The 24,127-nt window shown below is 42.3% G+C and overlaps 1 protein-coding gene across 1 annotated transcript in view; it reads right to left on the reverse strand.

The window, feature by feature from the left end:
• Positions 1-23,632, reverse strand: part of LOC140076144 (3-hydroxyisobutyryl-CoA hydrolase, mitochondrial-like) — a 219,233-nt gene extending 195,601 nt beyond the window's left edge. Inside the window, exons 1-3 of the mRNA XM_072122651.1 lie at positions 23,538-23,632; positions 22,996-23,305; positions 16,317-16,356 (exon numbers count right to left, since the gene is read on the reverse strand). Coding sequence (XP_071978752.1) covers positions 16,317-16,356; positions 22,996-23,258 — 303 coding nt within the window. The 5' untranslated portion in view covers positions 23,259-23,305; positions 23,538-23,632. The remainder of the gene's footprint in view (positions 1-16,316; positions 16,357-22,995; positions 23,306-23,537) is intronic.
• Positions 23,633-24,127: the final 495 nt, after the last annotated feature.

Here is a 24,127-nt window from a genome sequence, read left to right on the forward strand (position 1 = left end):
GTGAGCACCCAGGCCATCACCCCAGCATGAAGTTCACCAGACAGGACTCAAGAAATCTTCCTGCAGAATCTTCCTACAATAAAAGGTGAATTTGCCCTCCTCCTTTCAACTGCGTTGGTGTCTTTAGGAGGCTGAACGATTGAAAGTTGTCAAAGAACAAGGAGAAATAAATTACTGCTTATATATCTGTGCTGGCACTTTGCAATAAATAAGTGGCTTTTGGATGAGGTTTGGGCACTCAGGCTCTAAAAGGTTCGCCATCACTGCATTAGTATATCCTGCAATACATTAGTATTATCATGAACAAGCAATCACATGATTGCTTGTTTATGTCCCATGGTGGAACTAGTAAATAAAAAAGTTTTTCAATAAAAAATAACACATAATATATATATATATATATATATATATATATATATATATCAATAAAAATGCAAATAAGCCCCAAAACATATAAAATGACATAACGCTCAAAAAAAGGTCTAAATCATAACACAAACCCCACAATTATAGTACTGTCCATAACAATCCGTGGAATAAAATTAAATAAATATTGAACCCGTACGATGAACGCCGTAAAAAAAAAAAAACTTTAAAAACACGCCAAAAATAATAATTTTTACCTCTTGAATCCCACAAAAAATGCAATAAAAAGTGATCAACAAAACATATGTACTCCAGAATAATACTGTTGTAAAGTACAACGCATCCCGCAAAAAACAAGCCATCAACCGTAGCCAAAAAAGTAGAAATGTTATGCCACTTGGAAGACAGCGATGCAAAAATAATAGATTTTCCCGCACATTAGGGTTTTATTTGGCAAATTTAGTAAAACATAAGAAAAAATATTCAAGTCTGGTATCCCCGTAATGGTATCGACCCAAAGAATAAAGAAAACATGATTATTAAGCTATATGGTGAACACGAAAAAAAAAAAAAAAGTAAAAAATCCAGTACGATTTTCTACTCGTGACCTCAAAAAAAGTTACAAAATTTTCAAACATAGGGGATATCAACCGCAAAATGGTAAAACTGGAAAAAGCCTCTCATCCCGCAAAAAAAAAAAATGCCATCACATGGCCCCAGTAACGAAAAAGTGAAAATGTTATAGCCTGCAAAATAGGCCAATGAGGAAACTAAAATCCTGGCAGCTGCAGGTCCCTCCTTCCATTCTGCGCCTTGCTGTGGGCCCATAAAACAAATCACAGCCACATGTGGGGGATCTCTGAAATTGAGAGAAATTTCAAAACAAATAGAATGGTGGGTTTTCTGGTTTTTTGGAAATTACTATGAAGATCTCAAGGTGTTAACAATCTTCCTTAAAGCTGTTTCTGATAGCTTTTGGGGTGCAGATTTGAAAATGGGTTGATTATATAGGGGGTTTTAATGCTAAATATGTAAAATTTCATTTAAAACAGTATTTATCCCCAACATTCTGAAAATCCGGAAAATCGATAATCTATTTGTAAGTCGCGTGACATCAAAATAAATTATCCAGACATTGCAAAAATTATGAAAATGTAAAAGTAGACATATGGGAAATGTTATTCAGCAAGTTTATTGTATATAAACGCAAAACTTATCAGTCACAATTTACCACTAAAATGAAGTGCAACATGTGGGGGAAAAAAATAAATCTCAGAATCATTTAGATAAGTAACAGTGTTCAAAAGTTATAACCATCTAAAGAGACGCAGGTCAGAATACAAAAAAAGGGACTGAGCCTTAAGCTACAAAATGGCTGCGTCCTTAAGGGGTTGAGATTGAGGGACTATAGCAGGTTAACTGCTGTATTTTTGTGGTACTTTCTCTGTGAATTCTTCCTTTCTTCCGTATTTTCTATTGTATTCCCGATTAAAGGGGTATTCCGGGAATATGAACGTCTGACACAAAAACCCATGATGAAATAAATAAATGAATACAACAATACTCAATGTCATTAGTCACAAAACGGAGCTTAAATAATTTGATTTTATGATTTACAAAATGTATGGGCTCTCTAAAGTAGGGCGAGTTATCACCAAGATGGCCGCCACTGGAAACTACAAGTTCCATGATCCTTTAGTTCTCAGTAACTCCTCCCACCACTTATGCTCTGCTCCCGGTGATGATATAACAGACTTTCTTGCTCTGTTACCATAGTAATGATGTGTAACTGCCATCCCTGCACATCACCACAACACTGGCCCATACTGGATGCGCTTCAACGAACCGACTACAGCCAAACATAGTGCTGATCACATGACCGGCCCAGGCAGGTGCAGGACATGTGATGTGGACATGTGACCAGCGGCCATCTTCTGTCCTGTGTCTGATCCACAACGGACCGCGCAGGGGAAATTAACGGACTGATTAAAGGGCCAGTAGCATTTTAATTCTTCATTACAGTGTATGTCACCAGCATTTTCTGCTAAGGGGAGCAAAATTTTAAATAACAACTAATTACACATCAGCTTATATTTTGAGTACCATTTGTATATGAATTATGCTTATTCCTGGAATACCCCTTTAATACAATGTACTTCATAACTGGCAATGCTACACAGTGTACATCCTGTGCCATGTTTGCTTTTCTTGAACAACTGTTTGAAGGGGCATACCGCTGTGTGAGATGTTTGAAAATTGCTCATCTGGAAGCCCAGATTCTGGATCTAAATGAGCAAGTTTCAAGGCTGTGGGCAATTGACAATATGGAGCGAGGTTTGCTGCCCCTGGAGCACAAACTCTCTGGGGTAGATGGGTGTGGGGATGGAATTATGGAGGTGCAGAGTGAGGCGGAAGAAAGTTGGGTAACATGTAGAAGGCGGGGTAGATGGAAGAGTTGCATGGAGTCTAGTCCTGATCTGGCGCACCCCACTAAGTTTGTCAAACTGGTGGATGAGGGGATATCAGCTCAGGGGTAGAAATGCTGCAGCAAGACGTGGCCTCTAGCAACCAGGGGACTGTCTGCTCCAGTAAGGGGAATGGGAGCACAGGCAAGGTCAGGCAAGAAAGGTGCTAGTAGTGGGAGATTCCACTATTAGGGTACATTCACACCGCTGTATGCCCGCCGTGCGGCCCCTCCTCCCTCCATAGAGAATAGCGGTGCACGGCCGCACACACGCCAAAAGATAGAGCATGCTCTATCTTTCTGCGGTGTGCGGGCCGGATCGGTGCCACACATGTGTGGCACCGCATCTGCGCCGCGCAGCTATTGCCGTCTATGGGGACATACATGCGGCCGCAAATTTGCGGCCGCATGTACGTCCCCGCAGACGGCCATGTGAATGTGCCCTTAGGGGAACAGACAGGGCAATCTGTCACAAAGACCGTGCATACCAAACAGTGTGTTGTTTGCCGGGTGCTCGGGCTCGGCAGGTTGCGGATCGGGTTGACCGATTACAGGGATGGACTGGTGAGGAACCAGCAGTCATGGTTCACATTGGCACCAATGACAAAGTAAGAGGTAGGTGGAAGGTCCTTAAAATGATTAGGGAGGTAAATAAGAGTCTTAAAAGTTGGTGTAGGAAGGAGGACTTTAGGTTAATGGAGAACTGGGCTGACTTTGCTGTAGGCTACAGGCTCTACAGTAGGGATGAGCTGCACCTCAATGGGGAGAGTGCAGAGGTTTTGAGGGCAAAATGGCTAGAAGGTTAGAGGAGTGTTTAAACCAGAGACTTGTGGGGAGGGCAACTACACTTGTGCAGGGAAAAAAAAAAGAGAGTGTAGATAGGGTACTGGGAAGAGTCATATTACATGGGGAGGAAGGGGGGTGGAATAAGATTGGGGAATAAGAATCAAAGAAACAGGGAAAACCATATAAAGTGCATGTACACAAATGCCAGGAGCCTGGATAACAAAATGGAGGAACTGGAACTCTTAATGTTGGAGTGCAAATATGATATAGTGGGTATCAGTGAGACTTGGTTATTATAGATGGTTATAGTCTTTTTAGAAATGATCGTATAAATAAAAAAGGGGAGGGGTTTGTTTATATGTGAAATCTTGCCACAAGGCCTTCCTGCGAGATGACATCGGTGACGCAAATGAAAATGTGGAGTCCCTATGGGTCGAGATGAGGGAAAGGAAATATAAGGCTCCAAGTAAAATGGTGGCAACAGGGGAATGGCTGATAAGTCAAATGGATGTGTTTTCAAAGCATGGTGACGTACTTATCATGGGGTACTTCAATTACCCAGATATTGACTGGGGGCCAAAAACTACCAGTCCTTCAAAAGTAGCAGTTTTTTGTCAACAACAAAAGACAACAAGTACTGGAGCCAACAAGAGGGTGGGGGCACTGCTGGACCAAATTCTAGCCAACAGACCTGACAAATTACATGTTGGGGGGAACCTGGGTAATAGTGATCATAATATCATTGATTTTATATTACGCTTTACTAAGAGCATTAGAGGAGGGGCAACAAACACTTTAAACTTCAGGATGGCACATTTTCAGCAGCTAGGGGAAGACCTTATAGGCATAAACCGGGAAAATGTTCTCAAAGAGAAATGCACTCAAAGAAAATGGGACTTTTTCATAAATATTCTATAAAAGGCCTTTGGGAAAAACATTCTGCAACCCCCCCTGCCGATGCAAGGCAGAGCGGTTTTTGCGAATACGTCCCAATATGTAGGTCGCAACCTGTGTGGAATCTGATCAACCCCACAGCAGGTCACTACACAACACGGGGAACACTGCAGCGGTAGATTCTGCCTGGGAAGGCAGGAGTTAATTGTTTAATGTGATGTCTTTCCATCAGCCAATCATACCTGTTCTTATATTGTATTGTAAGCTGGGATGCAATTGGAGGAGTAACCACCACCTGACCAGTGGGAGTAATAAAACCCCTGGTCAGGAAAGTTCTAGAGACTAGTTAGTCAGACAGTCCAGTCAGAGTAGTCAGGGAGAGAATAAGGAGTGTGCCGTTAGAGAGTGGAGTCAGACAGTCAGTCTAGTGAGGTGAGGCAGAGTAGTCAGACAAAGCAGTGAGACAGTAGAGCTCTGAGGAGTTAGTGAGAGTAAAAGGGTATCATCCTACCTTCAAGGATGATATCTGAAGTAACCTAGGACAAGCTGAAGTATCCTACTAGGACACAGCTTTCTCCCAGCCTGCCCTTGCATCCAGGCTGGTGATCAATCCCTGTGGTTCTCTCTCCAAGTGCATCCCCGGCCTGCTACCATTGTCAAGATTCGTTTGGCACGTTATCCATTGTTCCTGTCGGTTCCAATAAAGAACTGTAAGTTCCTTTTGTACAATGTCTGCCTCCGCCTGGTCCCTGCTACTACGGCTGTCACCATCACGGGCACCCTATCCACTACACAGGGACTCATACTCCAGACCCCAAAGGGTTGCCCCAGGGAGAACTACTATGGCAGCCTCTCCCTCATCATTTCTTGCCAACACCACCTGCTGGAGACCTGCCAGGCTGTAGGACAGCCCTCCAGTCCCCATACCAAGCACCGTGACACTAGCGTGCCTAGGCCGCAACCGCCAGCCACTCCGGTATTGCGGGTCCTGGCTGCCTCCAGGCCCCAAGAAAAGGCTAGGCCCCGGTGGGGGATGTTGCAATTCTATATGTGGAAAAAGCATAAGAGAAACAAGAAAAAGCCAATGTGGTTAACTGGTCTTGTAAGGAGAGCAATAAGGGAGAAAGAAGTGCATTTAAGCTGCTAAAACATGAAGGTAGCGATGAGGCTTTAAAGGATTATAGACAGAAAAATAAATCCTGTAAAAAGCAGAAAAAGGACTGAGAGACATATTGCCAAGGAGAACAAAAATAATCCCAAATTATTTTTCAAGTATATATTTGATAAGATAAGAAACTAAAAAAGGAGAGTGTGGGCTCTCAAGGAATAACCGTGGAGTCATTGTGGAAGGAGATGAGGATAGGGCCAATCTACTGGAAGTCACCTTCTCGACCGTCTTTACCCAGGAAAATCCCCTGGTGAAAGGCATTATGAGGAATGATGTAAATTCTCTTTGCCTCACAAACATGAAGATGAACATGAACTATATAGACAGATCGTTATTTTTAATTTTTGAAGATTCCCTGAGGACTAGTTATGTTCCACAGGACTGGCATATAAGCAAATGTGGTACCAATATACAAAAAGGATGAAAAAGCGATCCTTAAAACTATAGACCTGCGAGTCTAACTTCTGTGGTGGGGAAAATATTTGAGGGGTTTGTTAGAGATGCTATCCTGGAGTATCTCAATGTTCCTATAACCCAGAATCAGCATGGGGTTATGAGAGATCGGTCCTGTCAGACTAATCGGATAAGCTTCTATGAGGAGGCAAGTTCCAGACTGGATCTGGAGGACGCTGTGGATGTTGTATATCTGGACATTTCAAAGACACTTGACACAGTACCCCCAAAAGGTTGGTACATAACATGAGACGGATGGGACTGGGGAGAAAATCTATGTATTTGGGTAAGCAATTAGTGATAGAAAACAGAGGGTCGACATTAATGGCACATTCTCAAATTCGGTTGAAGTTACCAGTGGAGTGCCACAGGGGTCAGTATTGGGGCCACTTTTTAATATTTTTATTAATGACCAAGACGAAGATTAATGACTAAGAAGTGGGTTTACAAAGTTTCATATTTGCAGATGATACCAATTTTTGTAAAGTAATTAATACTAAGGTTGATAGTTAAGCATTACAGAGGGATTTGTGGAAGCTTGAGGACTGGGCAGAGAAATGGTTGATAATGTTTACTGTAGATAAGAGAAGAGCAACCAAGATTATTAGGGGGGATGGTGGGACTAGAATACAGTGACAGATTACAAAATTTGGGTTTATTCAGTTTAGAAAAAAAGATGACTGAGGGGAGACCTCATTACCAGCATGGGACTGGCCCACCGGAGTATCCTCCGGTTGGCCCCGATGCCTGCTGGGCCCCGGCGCCCGACACCTGCGGGGCCCTGGCATCCAGCACCCAACGCATGCAGGACCCCGCTCCCTATCCCTGCTGGTCCGGGGGAAACCAAAGTCCTGTGCTCTGGCGTGAGAGGAAATAGCGTCCACTCGCGCCAGAGCACAGAATACCTATCCCGATGGCCGTACCCCAGTCTGTGCCATCACCACGTCCTCGCTGGCATTCAGACCAGTCTGCACTTCAATAAGTCGAAGAGCAACTTCTTGCGGCTGCTGCGCATGGTAAGTGTAAGGCCCTGTGTCTGTCTATACTGGGGTGAGGGGAGGTCCTGTCTATATACTGGGGCCTCAATGCTCTCCTGTGCTCTGACTCGCTTTTACTTTTTCCTATAAGGAGAAAACAAGACTTTTAATTAAAGAGCTACAGTCACAGTACACAGCAACACCTAGTGCTACAGCTACAGTACAAAGCCACACATAGATCTGCAGCAGCAGTGCTCAGTCTTACATGGAGCTACAGCTGCAGGACACAGCCATACATGGAGCTACAGTCACAGTACACAGTCATACATGGAGCTACAGCCACAGTACAGAGGCATACATGGAGCTAAAGCCAATGTACACAGTAAGTATAACATAATAAGGGGTTTTCCCAGCGATGATTGGACACAGTTAGGGTAAAATTCAAACTGCCATTGTGGGGACACATATATGGCTGTGAGCTTGGCTGAATGATACAGTTATGTATGGACCTCGGTTCTGGCCCTGTATCTAATGTTTGATGCTTCTAATAAATCCGCCAGAACGAGTCTTAAACTTCAATTAGAAGTAGACTGGTAGTCTATCTTGTTACATGGTGGGCCCTCCAAAAAGTTTTCTCTGGTGGGCCCAAGGTACTCCAGTCCGACACTGCTCATTACAATGTACAAATAGCTGAATGGGCAGCACAAGGATCTCTCCAAAGATCTTTTTATACCTAGGCCTGTAACCAGGACAAGAGGGCATCCTCCTCGACTAGAGGAGAGGCGATTCTACCATCGACATAGACAAAGGTTCTTTACTGTAAGAGCAATGGGACTATGGAACTCCCTATCTAATAGGTTGTTTTTGCTCTATGTACATGTTCAAAAAAGGCCTGGATGAGTTTCTGGAGAATATCACAGGTTATGGGGAAAAAACATTTGTTTATTTCTTAAAGGATGGACGTGTGTTTTTTTCCCGCCTTACATACTTTGATACTAGGATAGAATGAGCAGCAATTTTCAGAGTCAATTACCTATATATTGAAGTATAAAGATGAGGTACATTATTTTACGACAAATAACTGCAAATACTTACTGACTCGACTACAAGCCTAGGGAGGGAAATGTAGCGACTACTCCTAAATAAAATGCCCAGCAGTGGCCTGACTTCACCAATAAAATGTCCCATTAGCAGCCTCCAATAATAATGAAATGTCCCAGTGGCTGCCTCCCATAATAATGAAATGTCCCATCAAAGGCCTCCCATAATAATGAAATGTCTGGAATACAAAGACTCTAAAATTTGAAAGTCACCTTACAATGATTAGGGGTTTGAGCCCCAGATAAAAATCTATAAGAATTGGCCTCCCTTGGGTGGCCATACTTTTATGGACATCTGACCATCGAGGTGACCTCCGCAAGAGTCCAGGTGGCCAGTGACCAGAACTGACAATGAGCGCTCGTCGGGGCAAGTCTATTTTTGTCTACCTTGACTGTAGTTCTGTTTCACTGGCTGAAAGGGACTGGGTAAGGTCATCTCCTTGTGTGATATTATGTACTTTGCCTTACATGTCCATATATAATAGTATGTTCACTATAATTGTGACAAAGGATCTCTTGTAAGGTGATTGACAGAGACTGGACGTGACTATGTATGTTGTAGAAAAAGGTCTGCAGTGCCCTCTTGTGAATTGTTGATGTAGTTCAGAAAGTTTGTGATGGTGTTGAGATTTTTGTTCATGTAAGCGCTGATAGAATCTGGAAGTGTGCAGAGACAAATTCTGGCCAAATTTACGTATCTTTCCTTCGGGATTGGGATCGGCCCCGTGATGCAGTAAGGACAGTAGAGACAAGAGGGACACTGACGGGAATTTTACAGTTGAGCGTTCTCCTTGATTTCTTTAATATTGTGTGAAGGTCTCTAATTTGTACTTACTGATAGTTAGCGGGTTAGTCTGGAGCTGTGTCTACAGAGGATATCTATAGCCTTTGAACAAAATCAGGTATTCCACAGATGCCACAAAATGGGTAGTGAGCAAAGTAAGACTGTAGCTGGACACTGCAGACCTAAAAAGGCAACTGACAGTGTCACACAGGAAAGGTAAAGAGTGGGTAAAAGGAAGTTATGAGGTATTGAAGTTTTAGGGTATGTTAGATGATCCCCTGTGTGTGCAAAGCTGGGAGAAAGCACTTGATGAAAATGGTGGCTGGCTCAAAGACAAAAAGTGGCACACCCAGGCAGAAGGTTGTTTTGGTGTAAGTAGAGAGTTAATGACAAAGGAAAGTGGATGGGGTTGATTACTGGAGACTTAGACCAGTGACTACAGATGGACCAGGACAGAGGGAGAGGAATCCTAGAGAGTGCCCATTAAAAAAAAAGAAAAAGAAAAAAATATTTTGGAATGCAGACCAGCACCCTCTTAGACTCCACCCCCGTATCTGGGGGTTAGAGAAGATGACACGCCCTACCATTTTTTCTTTTTAGTGGTGGCCGTCTTAAGACAGTATATTTCCTTCAAGTCCCTGAAAGTTAATTGCCTATGACTCTACTCAGGCACCCATAAAGGCTGGTTGTAGGATAGCAGCTGAGTCACCCTTGAGGCGTCCTGGCGGATGTTTGAGATAAAATGCCGGCAGGTGAATATTTTCACCAATTTCAAACATTTGCTAAGGGTCTTGAGTGTGCAATGCTGTTTGTTTATTTGATTTTAAAAATTATTTAATCTTGACAATTGCAGAAAAATTAATAGAAAAAGTATTGCAATGTCTCTGGTACTTGCTTTCTGGAGTTGAAAGAGTTAATCAGGGTCAGATCTGTGGGCAGCTGTGCAGCTGGGCTTTGCCTTATCTGTGTCTGTGAGAAGTGGCCTTGAAGCACACAGAAAGCATCTGTGTTGAGTGGGAGAAACAGAGCTGACAATCTAAAAGACTTAAAGGAATTTGCTTGTGATAAGAATACAAAAAGACAGTATGATGTGACTCCTCCTGTATACCCCACGAACAGACTAAGCAAGAACAAGCCTCCGAACTGTATTACAGGGCCTATAACTGACTTTTGTTCCTTTTTGATTAAAAACCAACACAAGTGTACCTGACTTCTGTTTGAGACTTGGAGTCTGGCCAGAACTTTATAGAGAGCACAGAACACTGAACTAGAGATGGTTGAGAGAATCCTATATGTCTAGATGAGATAAAGCGGAGACCGGTGTTAGCAGACTAGAGACGTCTCTGGCAGACTTGTGACAGAAAGCCAGGAAGAACAGAGTCCAGTTTCACAGACCACGCCAAAGTGAGACTGAGAGAAAGTTGGGTTCCGCCAACGGGGAGGAGACATTACTGAAGTGACTTCCCACACTCTAGGAAACGTAGACGGCCCCAACGGGGCAGGACAAGGGGGGTGGTAATTGACAAGGATGTCAGCAAGAATAGTCCCCCTCTTCTGAAAGCTCCCCCCCAAATAGAGTTAGTGCCTTTCATTGTAGAACTCTTCCCTGTTGGCAAATGTTTTCCTCTCTGTGCCCCTACATGAGGATTACCAGTACCTATTTGCCTTTACCAGTGTAGTATTCCAGTATATCTGATGCAGATTCCCACAAGGGGGGTAAAACTCCCCCAGCCTATACCCCACGGCCCTAAAGGGAGAAGACTGGCAGACTAGCCCCTTACTGGATGTTCTCCTTTTCAGTATGCGGAGGACCTACTGTTTTTGTTTGCCAGGATACATTTATTGACCTTATGTGTTTTCTGTTCCAGAAGGGTTGCAAAGTTTCCGGAGACAAACTCCAGTACTGCCAGGAGAAGGTGGTCTTCCTAGGCCACTGCTTCTCAGCCACAGGCAGATACCTGGCAGAGGGAAGAAAGCTGGCAGTCCAGAATGTGCCCCTGTTCTGAGGCCCTAAGCCTCTTCTAGGACTGGCCAGTTCCTACAGGCCTGGGATAAGGTCTACCTCGAGCCTGATGTTGCCCCTTGATAATTGAATTGCCTCTTCTCCATTTGCCCTTAGTCAGGAGGCAATTGATGATCTCCATAGCCTTAAGCTGGCAAATCCTGTCTACCCCGGCCCTAGGCACATCCTATTGGATAAGACCTTTTATTTTATTTTGCACTGAGTAACTAGGCCACAGGTGTCTTAGCTCAGGAACGTGGTGGCCTCCCAAGTGGCACACTATTAGGCCCGGTTAGACTCCGTCGTGAGGGAGCTCCTCATGTGTCAGTAGCTGCAGCCAGCAATCTGCTCAGCAAGGTCAGTGAGTTGATCCCAGACCCTAGATCACTCAGTTACTGTGCAAACCCCACATACCTTGCACAGTGTCCTCACCCAAGTACAGCCCAAGCATCTGAGCCAAGGCCAGACAGCTCAGACTCCAGTGTACACTCCTGATGCCCCAGGATACACTGATAAGGTGCACAGCTCTGAATCCTTCAATCTGTCGCCAGTGTTCCAGGATTCAGAGAGGGGGGGGGGGGGAGAAGGGTGCTTGAGTTTTTTTCTCATAGATGGCTCCAGGTCTGCAGGAGAAGACAGAGGGTTCTACACTGGATATACAGTGGTCAGTGGCGCACATGAGGTAGTACAAGCAGAACCACTCCCTCCACACAGGTCAGCATTGGAGGTGAAGTGACGGCACTCAGGGAAGTGTTACAGCTGGTGAAAGGTAAAAAGGCAAACATCTATACTCAAGGTGTAGTCCTGGGGTCTAAACACGACTATGAACCCATATGGAAGGCTAGAGATTTCCTCACCTCTGCAGGGACCCCCTTTAAGCATGGCACACTGGTTAAAGAGCTCATGGATGCTCTCTTACTTCCACAAGAGGTGGGGATAGTAAAAGTTAAACCACACACAATTTGGTAACTCCACAAGCCAAGGGCAAGTATGTGGCTGACGGGATGGCTAAGGCAGCTGCACAGATGGAGCCCAGAGACTGTCCTGAAGTCTCAGCGGTGAGTACTGAGCTAAAAGTTTGATCCACAGGTGTTCCAGTCCCTGGTGGCCCGAGAGTCATCAGAAGAGAAGGAAGTGTGGAGGAAAGCTGGAGCCCAGATGCCGATGGGACCTGGATGCTGGGAGAGAGGGTGTGCCTGCCCAGAGCCCTGCACCCGACAGTAAGTCAAGTAGCCTACGGACACATACACATCCAACATGCTAGTGCTCATAAACCATAAGTGGTTTGCCCCGGGCATTACTACCCCTGTCACTAGACTAGTGAAAGCTTTTATAGTCTGTGCCCGCCACAACCCAGGTAAGGTGGTAAAGACCCCACAGAAGGTGACACCCAAGCCGCTGTATCCCTTCCAAAGACTGCAGATTGATTTTATCCAGCTACCAAAAGTGGTACGTAGGAGTACGTGCCTGTGTGCTTTGATCTCTTTCCAGGGTGGCCAGAAGCTTTTCCCACGACCAAGGCTACTGCCAGAGCCGTAGCCAAGAAGGTGGCGAGTGAGATTTTTCTGCAGGTTTGGACTTCCAGAGACCATAGAGTCCGGTCGCAGAACCAACTTCACTGGACAGGTAAAGACTGAAAGCCTTGTCCCTCCTGGGTGTAGAACAGGCCCTGCACACCCCTTGCCCTTCCCATGTTAGTGGTGGGTTTGAGAGACTAAACAGCACTCTTAAGTTAGAGATCCGGGAGGCCATGGAAGTAACAGGGAAACCATGGCGTGAGTGCCTTCCTGCTGCCCACCATTCAGTTAGGACCACCCTTAACAGAAAGATGGGATTGTCCCCTTTTGAAGTACTTTTTGGCTGTGCACCCAGACTAGGCCTCTACTTTCCACAGGCCCTATAGTTGATGGCAGGAAACCAGGTGGAACATGTCACACAGTTGAGCCAGGCCTTGGAAAAGGTCCGCAAAAGAGTTTCTGATCCCTTTTCAGATCCAGACAGAGACCTCAGAACGCATAACCTGAAGCCAGGAGACTACGTGGTGGTAAAGAGACACCAGAGAGAGAGTCTGGAGTCTCACTAAGATGGTCCTTTCCAAGTCCTGCTGACCAGTGCCACGTCTTTGAAGCTAGAGAGATTTGTGATTATATCCGAGATGCTTTCCAGAACCGCACAGCTTTGGAACATGATCTTTGCTGAGAAGGGAGGAGTCTGTAAGATGGTGGGAGTGGCTTGTTACATCCCGGATGACATCGCTCCCTATGGATCCATTACCCATGCACTTGAAGAGATTTAAGGACTGTCCAGGGAACTCAAGAGAAACTCTGGGGTGGACACTTTGTCCTTCACTTTGTAGTTGGGGGATTGGAAGGGTTTCCTTTAAGTGGGGGTGATATTGGGGATTGTGATTTTGCTCTTTTCACTTATTGCGTGTTGTGTGGTCCCCCTCATCAAGTCCCCCATGTCCCAGATGGCCGTCCAGGTGGTAAGAACCATGACAGGAGAAGTCCCAGTGTGGAGGATACCGCCTTGTTGAAGAACCAGCCTGTTAATAAACCCATAAATATGGAAACACAATTATGTGATTTGAGTATGCAGGCCTGTAACCCCCGAGTGACTGGCCTCCAGGGGATCTGGTGAAGAGTTAACAAGGCCAGCAGGTAAGGGCTTATCCTACCTGTGGGTAACTGGAGTTTGGGGAGGTCACCCTGGACAAAAGTTACAGGCCATGCAAAGCTCAAAAGGGGGGAAATGTTAAAGATATTACACTGGACTCAGACGCCATTTTACATATTGTCGGACATTTTAAAGACTCAGCATTCATTTCATATAACTTTGTGTAGTGATAACTAAAGTTTGGGTGTGCCCCTCAGCACACAAAGACTTAGCGCTCGCTAGCACCACCTAGTGGAAGGTATCCACGTGAACATCTGGACATTTGGTTTATGTGAAGACAGCCAATGGTTCTACATTCCTTTGTGTGCTTACATCCAATAGTGTTACATTTCCTGGGTGAGAACACCCAATTATAGTTGCTGCTTTCCTACTTACACGCCTTATGTAAAGTGCCTTATGGTTTTCTATAAATGTGTCAGTCCCACAATAAAGTAACAGTCTTGAGGTAATTCTTCATAAAAGAACAATGTGTCTTTGCTGGTTTACTCCATTCCAAGCTGGAATACAAAGACTCTATAATTTGAAAGTCACCTTACAATGATTAGGGGTTTGAGCCCCAGATAAAAAAAATCTATAAGAATGGTAAAATCGCCTCTCCTCTAGGCGTAGAGGATGCCCCCTTGTCCTGGTCACAGGCCTAGTTATAAAAAGATCTTTGGAGAGATCCTTGTACTGTCCGTTCAGGTATTTGTGCATTGTAATGAGCTCTCCCCTCAGTCGTCTTTTTTCTAAACTGAATAATCCCAAATTTTGTAATATGTCAGTGTATTCTAATCCCCCCATTCCCCTAATAATCCTGGTTGCTCTTCTCTGCACCCGTTCCAGCTCTACTATATCCTTTCTATACACTGGTACCCAAAACTGTACACAATATTCCATGTGTGGTCTGACCAGGGATTTGTATAAGGGCAAAAATAAAAATAATAATCTCATTTACTTATCCTATAGAGCTCCCTGCAGCCCTTATCCTCACCTCTCCTACCGGCAGTGCAGGCATAGACAGGTCTATGCGCTTTGCCCGCGCAAACACTATGACATCAGCATGTAGGGACACCACTGCATCATAATGTGCTGGATTTTAGAGGCCAGATTTTGCTGGAACAGATCTTAGGTGCTATGTTGGGTTTGTTTAACCTCCTAAGATAGTAGGGCAGTAAAACCTCCAAAAAGTGGTTTTTGATTTTTAACTTTATTTTTTGTTTTATACACCAAAGACATCATGTTACGTATGTTATATGTGTTAGTATAATTACAAGGATATCCCATGTATATAGCTTTTTCATGTATGACTAGTTCTACTCATTTGGAGCTAAAAAAAATCCCTTGATGCTATGGTCTTCTAAGAAGCTCAACTGTTGCTGTTGATAGCGCCGTTTTACAGCTTATTTTTTGAGGGACAAATTGAACTTTTTATTGGTATCATGATGCGGCAAATGTGACTTTTTGAACACTTTGTATCATGTTTTTTGTTTGAGCATCATCTTTGCAGTGTTATTTTGGGCTGTTTACCATAGAGCCACAAAACTGATAAGGGGTATGGAGGGTCTTAGTTATGAGGAAAGATTAAAACAACTAGATTTATTTAGTCTGGAAAAGAGACGACTACGAGGGGACATGATTAATTTATATAAATATATGAATGGTCCATACAAAAAATATGGTGGTAAGTTGTTCCAGATTAAATCAAATCAAAAGACGAGGGGGCACTGTCTCCGTTTGGAGAAACCAAGGTTTAATCACCGGAGGCGACGGGGCTTTTTTACTATGAGAACTGTCAATCTGTGGAATAGCCTGCCTCAGGCGCTGGTCACAGCAGGGACAGCGGAGAGCTTCAAGAAGGGTCTAGATGCCTTTTTACACCTAAATAACATTGATTGTTATGCTATATAGGATTGTTTCCCCTAAATCCCTTCCTCATCCAATCCCTACCCTTCCTCGGTTGAACTTGATGGACAAGTGTCTTTTTTCAACCGTATAAACTATGAAACTATATAGATTCAGTAATTTTTTTCACTTTTTTATGCAATTTTGGACATTTAGGGTACTTTTATTCTAATTTCTTTTTTGTCCCACTTTGGGACTTGAAGAGGCAATCATATGTCAGTATATTAGATCAGTCCACCTATGAAGATGCAAAGGCTGACACTTGCACTGCTCTGTGCAGGTCCTGGCAGGACCTAGCAGGTAGTTATAGAGGGCAGCCTTGGGTTCCTTCATCAGACCACAGAGTTGCCATACAGATTATCATAACCCCTGTACCTGCATTTGATCATGGTGTCTAAAGGGGTAAACAGCTGAGATTGTTACTATTGCGATCCCAGTTAATAGTGTAGATGCCTTGCTATCACATATGTTGGAAAACTTCACGCCATACAGCGTTCGAACAGGAGACAGGTGGGCACGCTAGCCCGCCTAGAGGTTGTTGTAGTAGAGCTTTTTTTTTTTTTTTTTTAAAGCCCTCCCCTGCCAACCTGTTACAGTTTTCTAACTAAGACAACCCCTTTAATACATTTGCCCCATTGTTTTAAGTTTCCCCTTATTTGGAGTGGAAGGGAACCTTTTTTAGAATATTCTTTAAACAAAAATTATTGAACAAGTTTACTTGATGATCAAAATTAATTGAATGCATATATATTTTGTACTTACCAAATGTTGCAAAATGATTTGCAATCTGTTACTAGTTAACCTGAAAGAAACAAAAAAAAAAAAAAAAATTAACTACTCAGTTAACTTGGTCAATAGATTTTAGCCCATTAAAATACTAGCACCCACAGGTAAGGTATGAAATTTCTAGATCTCCTTCATCTATATGAAATCTTCAATCTACAAATGAAACAGAAGAAAAGAATAGCTGTACATACAATAATGTGCTTTAACATATGAAGAGCAAGGGCAAAGCTTTTTGAAGACCCACAAGTTCTAGCAATACACTAACATAAAAGTTCAACCCAGGAGGATAAGAAATATTCTATCCCTCACCAACATCAATGTAGCCAAACCAAGGGCCCCATAGAGCCTCAAACTTCTGTATAACAATACATTTTTGGTACACATATTTCTTCAGTCGTAGAGACATATTAATGCTATATTCACACGAATGTAAGGGGGGCGTATATATGGCCGATATACATCGAAATGGACTCACGGCACCCTACAGGAGCGGTACAGTGCAGCTCCGGTGCCGCCGTGTGGCCGCCGTACTACGGTACAACGGGCAACAGCAGTGTGAATATAGACTTACTCAACTTTTAAATTCTAAAGATAGTAGGAGGGAGAGGATCGCAAAATTGCTATCTTGTGACTCTGCATTACACAGACATCAGAAAAATACCAAAGAAAACACACTATTCCCAAATAAGGTATATTAGTCTCATATACAACTTGCAGCACCTCTTGTCAGTATCTCCTTAATCGAAGGCAGTTCCCCATCAGGAACACTAAACCAGCCCCAGACTCTTGACATCTCAAGCAAGTGTCATCAACCCTACATCCCATCTTAAATAGTACACTTTATGAAGGAGGAATAAAGTGGAGACATGATGTGCCTTGCTGACCGAGACTTGAGGTAGGAACTCCAATATGTCACGTGAGATAACTCAGTCTCAAATCAAATACAGTCTCAATATAACTTTTTAACACAAATAAATACATTTCTGTACATAAATGTTTAAAGTTTCACTGTACCTAGCATAACATTGATCGCTATCTGCAGTATAACGTAACATTAGTAGATGCTTGTCGCCGTGGACATTTTTTACGAAGCTATGTACTCCGTTGGCTTGGTAACCCGATACTATTCTCGGGATCCCGGTCACATGATGTCATCAAGTGATCCATCATTCGGCTAAGGGTGGGAAACTTTGCCGCCAAACTTACACCCTGTGTCTGCAAGAAACACCTTGAACCAAAACATAAAAAAAATTATGTCTCAGTTTGTTTTATTCAAGGTTTTTCTTGCAGACACGGGGTGTAAGTATGGGGGAAAGTTTTCCCCATCCTTAGCCAACTTAGTGTTGGCGAGGAATCTGTTATTTACAGCCCGAACAACCCTTTTGGTACCTGCGTGGAGTGGTATGGCAGATACATCGACTACATCCTGATCATTTGGGGTGGCGATGTGTCTTCATGGAGTATGTCAACCACAACGAATATGGTTTACAGTTCACCCATTGTGTGGATCCCAGAACAATGGTATTTTTGGATTTGCAATGAGAGGGTATACCAGAGGACCCAATCAAAACAAGTACCTTCAGAAAGCCTACGGCAGGCAACACTATCCTATTTGGGAATAGCCAACACCCACAACATACAATCAAATCAATCCCAGTGGGTGAAATGACTAGGGCAAGGCGTAATTGTAGTAATAATGAAGATTATGAAAAAGAAATCACAAAAATAACAAGTAGATTACAAACCAGAGGGTACAAAAATTGGATGCTGGAAAGTGCCCCTTTATGATGGTGAAACCAGTGAATCATGAAACGCAAGAAATATGTCCAGGGATATAAAGAATAAAAGACCGAAGTTGGTGTTAGGTTCTGTGTGTAATTTATCTAGAGAACACAGAAGCCAATTTACCTGCCTTATATGTAACAATACATCTTTATTGAAATACCGTAATACATAATGAACAGACATTTAAAAAAAAAGATACTAAACAGGTTGATCTTGGTTGAGAGGAACAAGGACACTACAGCAAAATATACGACCAGATAATCCAGGGTGATACATGGGACCATTTCATACTAAAAATAGCAGAATCGATTTACAAGACATTTGGGACAGCTTAGAAAGTGCATAGTGCGTAAGAGGGCAAGTATCCAGGATGTAGATTCAGTCAAGGAAAGTGTCGAGTGCTTGAAAGTGCACGGATTATATAGTTCCACAGATACCTTCCTCCAAGATTGCACTGTTTGGGGATATTGTAGTGGCACTTATCAATTTCCAACCTTGTGCTACCATCAAGACCTTTTCACCAAAAAAGGAACAAATATACACAGATTTTTTGCAAAGAATGTGGGCACTAAAATAGAAACGGACTCAAATTGTTAACAAGAATTTGTAAACAATGTGTTAACAAAATGCAAACAATTTGTTAACGAAACCCTATTTGTAAACAATGTGTCAACAAACCCAATCTGAAAACAACCTGTTAATACAGACCCAATCTGTAAACAATTTGTTACACAAACCCAATTTGTAAACAACTTGTCAACAAAAATCTGTAAACAATACATTGTAAATGACTTGTTAACAAAAAACAATTTAATTCAATTTGCTTGTCTCGATATAATATTCAATTACAATAGTTGAAGACCAATGTTTAAGACTTTTAAAAACATATTCATGCATAAAAAAAATAGCGATTATATGTAGACAAAAGACGCAATTATACATAGACAAAGAAGTAAAACATGAAATCCTTTTTTAAGGTACTTTCATAAAATTCCCAAAAGGGAAAGAAAAAAAAAAGGTTCGCAGATATTTGATAGATGAAATCTATATTTGTTGATTAACATACGTGTTGAGGTTTACGACCAAGGGGTAAGTATTCCAGGAGGTTTGTGTTTTCAGGTCATAGGGCCCTATGCCTGTAATACACGTTTTTGTATAAAAACATAAAATGAAAATGAAAAATAAAAAATAGACAATAAAATTAGTTTCTTTGAGCAGCTTTCAATCTTTTAAGACCATTTTAGCCTTCATGTGGTACCTTTTATGGTTTGTAATATGCGACTGTTTGTTATATTATTTGGCACTCACGGTTAGTTGATGTTCAGCTGGGCTGATGTTAGTGTTTCTTAGCGGGACCGTGTTGCCTTTTTCTGCGGGTTCCGATCACCAGCTATGTCTATTTCGCCGCATCCAGCTTGCACAGCCCAGAGACACTCTACATAACGTCCCCTGGGACGACAAAGCGGCGAAATAGACATAGCTGGTGATCGGAACCCGCAGAAAAAGGCAACACGGTCCCGCTAAGAAACACTAACATCAGCCCAGCTGAACATCAACTAACCGTGAGTGCCAAATAATATAACAAACAGTCGCATATTACAAACCATAAAAGGTACCACATGAAGGCTAAAATGGTCTTAAAAGATTGAAAGCTGCTCAAAGAAACTAATTTTATTGTCTATTTTTTATTTTTCATTTTCATTTTATGTTTTTATACAAAAACGTGTATTACAGGCATAGGGCCCTATGACCTGAAAACACAAACCTCCTGGAATACTTACCCCTTGGTCGTAAACCTCAACACATATATGTTAATCAACAAATATAGATTTCATCTATCAAATATCTGCGAACCATTTTTTCTTTCCCTTTTGGGAATTTTATAAAAGTACCTTAAAAAAGGATTTCATGTTTTACTTCTTTGTCTAAGTATAATTGCGTCTTTTGTCTACATATAATCGCTATTTTTTTATGCATGAATATGTTTTTAAAAGTCTTAAACATTGGTCTTCAACTATTGTAATTGAATATTATATCGAGACAAGCAAATTGAATTAAATTGTTTTTGTTGACAAGTTGTTTACAAATTGGGTTTGTGTAACAAATTGTTTACAGATTGGGTCTGTATTAACAGGTTGTTTTCAGATTGGGTTTGTTGACACGTTGTTTACAAATAGGGTTTCATTAACAAATTGTTTGCATTTTGTTAACAAATTGTTTACAAATTCTTGTTAACAATCTGAGACAGTTTCTATTTTAGTGCCCACATTCTTTGCAAAAGATTGCACTGTTGCCTGTAAACAGACACTCGTACACAGGTCTAATCATGTTACATACTGGTGTACAGGAGCATATTGCACATACCCAATAGCATTTTTATATGTCTAAATACATACAGAAGTACATTGCACATACCCATGATCTATTTTCTACCCACGTCTGGTGTAAGAGGTCCCCGACGTGCGTTTCGGCACAAGCCTTCGTCTGGGGGTGTTGTGTGTATGGAAGCACTGGGTTTTTATGCTGGCTGCGGCCTATGGCGAAGACGCTCACACACCTGTCAGAGATTAATAATAATGTCCGAACGGTACTATCAGGCGCACGCCGTCCGAAGGGACACACCTCCCACCTGTATCCTGCCCCATGCACGTGACAGAGGGTGATCAGGTGAGCGGAGGGTTCCAACATCGGGCGCATGCGCACCTGAACGGAAAATGACGGAAGGGAGGTCGCGGCTACATTGCAAAAAACTATGGTGAGAGCAGGATTTACTAAAGGACAGGAAAGAATGTGGCCTTACTAAAAACGGAAGGATAATGGGACCAAAAGAGTTAAATACATACACGGTTAGTTGTGACATGCACTGGGTTACACCACATGGTTCGATTCATGAACATCCATATTTGTGATGAATTGTAATAAGTAATTGGTGACCCAAATTACATATATATGTGTATATATATATATATATATATATATATATATATATATATATATATTTCATCATCACAAGGGAAATTGTATATATTGTAATATATGACCCAAATTACACATATATATATATATATATTTCATCATCACAAGGGAAATTGTATATTGTAATATATATGTGTGTTGATACATATTTGCAATTGATTGTTAATATACAGATTTCATAGATACGTTATATTGTCACAAAAAAAAAAAAAAATCACATAAAATTTTTTTGTCGTGATGGAAAAATTGCATACCGGGTTATTAACAAAATTTTATTATGATAGCAATATTTATGTAAAAATGCAAAATGCTAACAATTTGTTAACGAAACCCTATATGTAAACAACGTGTCAACAAACCCAATCTGAAAACAATTTGTTACACAAACCCAAGTGTACAATAAGTGTGTTACGCCTACAAAGGATGTGGGTTGGTGCAGACAGTGTCGGGCCAGTGCAGATGATGTGAAATTGCTCATAATGTGAATAGGAATGTGATACAAGGAATGAATGAATGAATGAATGAATGGGAATGTGCTGTGAAAATTAATAGATGGTAAGTATTCATATGTGCACGAAGTGAACAAAATGTGGTGGTGTGGGTAAGTGATGAGCAATGGTGTCATTGAATGAGTACATACAGTGAGTGTATAGCTGTGGGTGTGGAGGCAAATCGGTAGCACAAAAAGTGGTTAGGTGACTCACAACAGGGAAAAATATTGTGATAAAGAAATTATGATAAAAAACGGGCTACAAATAACAATATGTAGGACAGGTCTACAAAAGATGAATAAGTGCAGGGGGAGAGATGTTTGCATCCTGTGTCGTCCTGTGGAGGGCGGCAGACCAAGGACGCCAGTCTTGCGTCGATGGTGTGTCGCCACGCACAGGACAGACGGCCACTGCCTATACTTTTAAAGTGAGGGACTGTGCAGTGTGTGGCAGGTGTAATTAATGGCTATAACAAGTGGTAGGAGCTGAAATAAAGTGAACAAACCCATGTGACTGCACCAATTCTACAGTTATGTCATCCGTGAGTAGGTCCATGAGTGGTTAATGATGTTGATGACAAAATATCATGTGGCCCGTCTCTTTACAGTCCAATGCTCAAACAATATTGCGGTAATTGAATATGAAACCTGCTAATGAAAATAAGACAAAATACAAATTAATAATTCTTATTTACAGAAGAATGATGTGATATAAAACTTGAACTCTATATACAGGTTAAAAACCCAGTGATGACTGGGTCGGAGGTCAGAGGAAGGGTGCATAGCTCATTGATTCGTTTAAGCCCAATGGGCTTAAAGTTTTCAGGGTCCAAATCCATTTGGTCTCGCACTGTGCCAATTTTTGTGCCACCGGGCCTCCCCTGATGTTGTTTTTAATGTGATCGATGTCACAAACTTGAAGGTACTTGGGGTTGCAATCATGCCTGTCCCTAAAATGTCTGGCTATTGGGAGTTCATCTGTACATAAATCCGGATCCTGAGCTGCCTTTATGTCGCAAACATGTTCGCGAACCCTGACTTTTAATTCCCTAGTGGTCAGGCCTATGTAGACCAGACCACAGGGGCAGGTGGCATGGTAAATTACTGTTTTTGTAGTACATGTGATGGAATGTGTAATTTTATAGGTCTGAGTAACTTTTGAGTTTTGGATAATATTGGGGCATGCCACACATCGACCACATGGCTTACATCCCCATTTGGGGCCTTTTGTGTTTAGGAAGGTGCAGTTGTTTGTGTTCTCATAATGGCTTCTAACACCGCTATGCCAGGGTGTTCCGGGATGTATTTTTGTAAAGTGGAGTCAGATTTTAATAGTGGCCAAAAGCGCTCCAAAATGTGCTTCATTTGTTTCCACTGGGAATGGTAATCTGTGATAAATCTTACCTTTTGGTCTTCTTTTTGTTTGTTTTTTCTCTGGGTAGAGTAACTCCATTCTTGAAGTCTGTTTGTTTGGCTCTCTTGTAGGCCTTCCTCAAGAATCTATGACTATACCCACGATTCCTGAATCTTTGTCGCAATTCTTGTGCCCGGTGCTCAAAAGACTCAGCTGTAGAGCAAATTCTCCTCATCCGTAGGTATTGTCCTATGGGGACTGCCGAGATAGTTTGTGGAGGGTGGGAAGATGATGCGTGCAATAGGGCATTCATTGCCTTCCTATGTACATCAGATTGGAGGTATCCGAATGTGTCCTTTTCTAAAAGAACATCCAAGAAATCGACTTTGTTAGCATCATATTTGTATGTAAGCCTGATATTTACATTGTTATTTAGTTTCTGGATGAAAGCATCCAATTGTTGGGCAGTGCCCCTCCAGATGACCAGGATTTCATCTATGTACTGCGCCCAAAATACGACGCGGTCCATACCGACCCTTTCCAAAACACGGATTTCATCTACAGATAGTTCATGATTCGTTAAATTGATTACCTTCAATTGAGTTCCCGTGGTTGCACTCCTGGTCTCTGGTTTTGTGTCATTTTCCTTTTACAGCCCCTTTCTTGTGGGCCATATCCTCTCAATCTGGGAGAATAAATTGCAAACATGTATCGACACACATATATATTCTGTATTTTTTTATTTATAATTTTCACAATTTCCCTTGTGATGATGAAATATATGTAATTTGGGTCACCAATTACTTATCACAAATATGGATGTTCATGAATCGAACCATGTGGTGTAACCAAGTACATGTCACAACTAACCGTCTATGTATTTAACTCTTTTGGTCCCATCATCCTTCCTTTTTAGTTATTATATGTAAGGCCACATTCTTTCCTGTCCTTCAGTAAATCCTGCTCTCACCATAGTTTTTTGCAATGTAGCCGCGACCTCCCTCCTGTCATTTTCCGTTCGGGTGCGCACGATGTTGGAACCCTCCGATCACCTGATCCGCAGCCCACATAATGCGTCCCACCGTGACGTCACAGTCACGTGTTCGGTCACGTGCATGGGGCAGGATACAGGTGGGAGGTGTGTCCTCTTCGGACGGCGTGCGCCCCATAGTACCGTTCGGA

This window comes from Engystomops pustulosus, chromosome 8 (genome assembly GCF_040894005.1).
Source record: "Engystomops pustulosus chromosome 8, aEngPut4.maternal, whole genome shotgun sequence".
NCBI classification, from domain to species: Eukaryota; Metazoa; Chordata; class Amphibia; order Anura; family Leptodactylidae; genus Engystomops; species Engystomops pustulosus.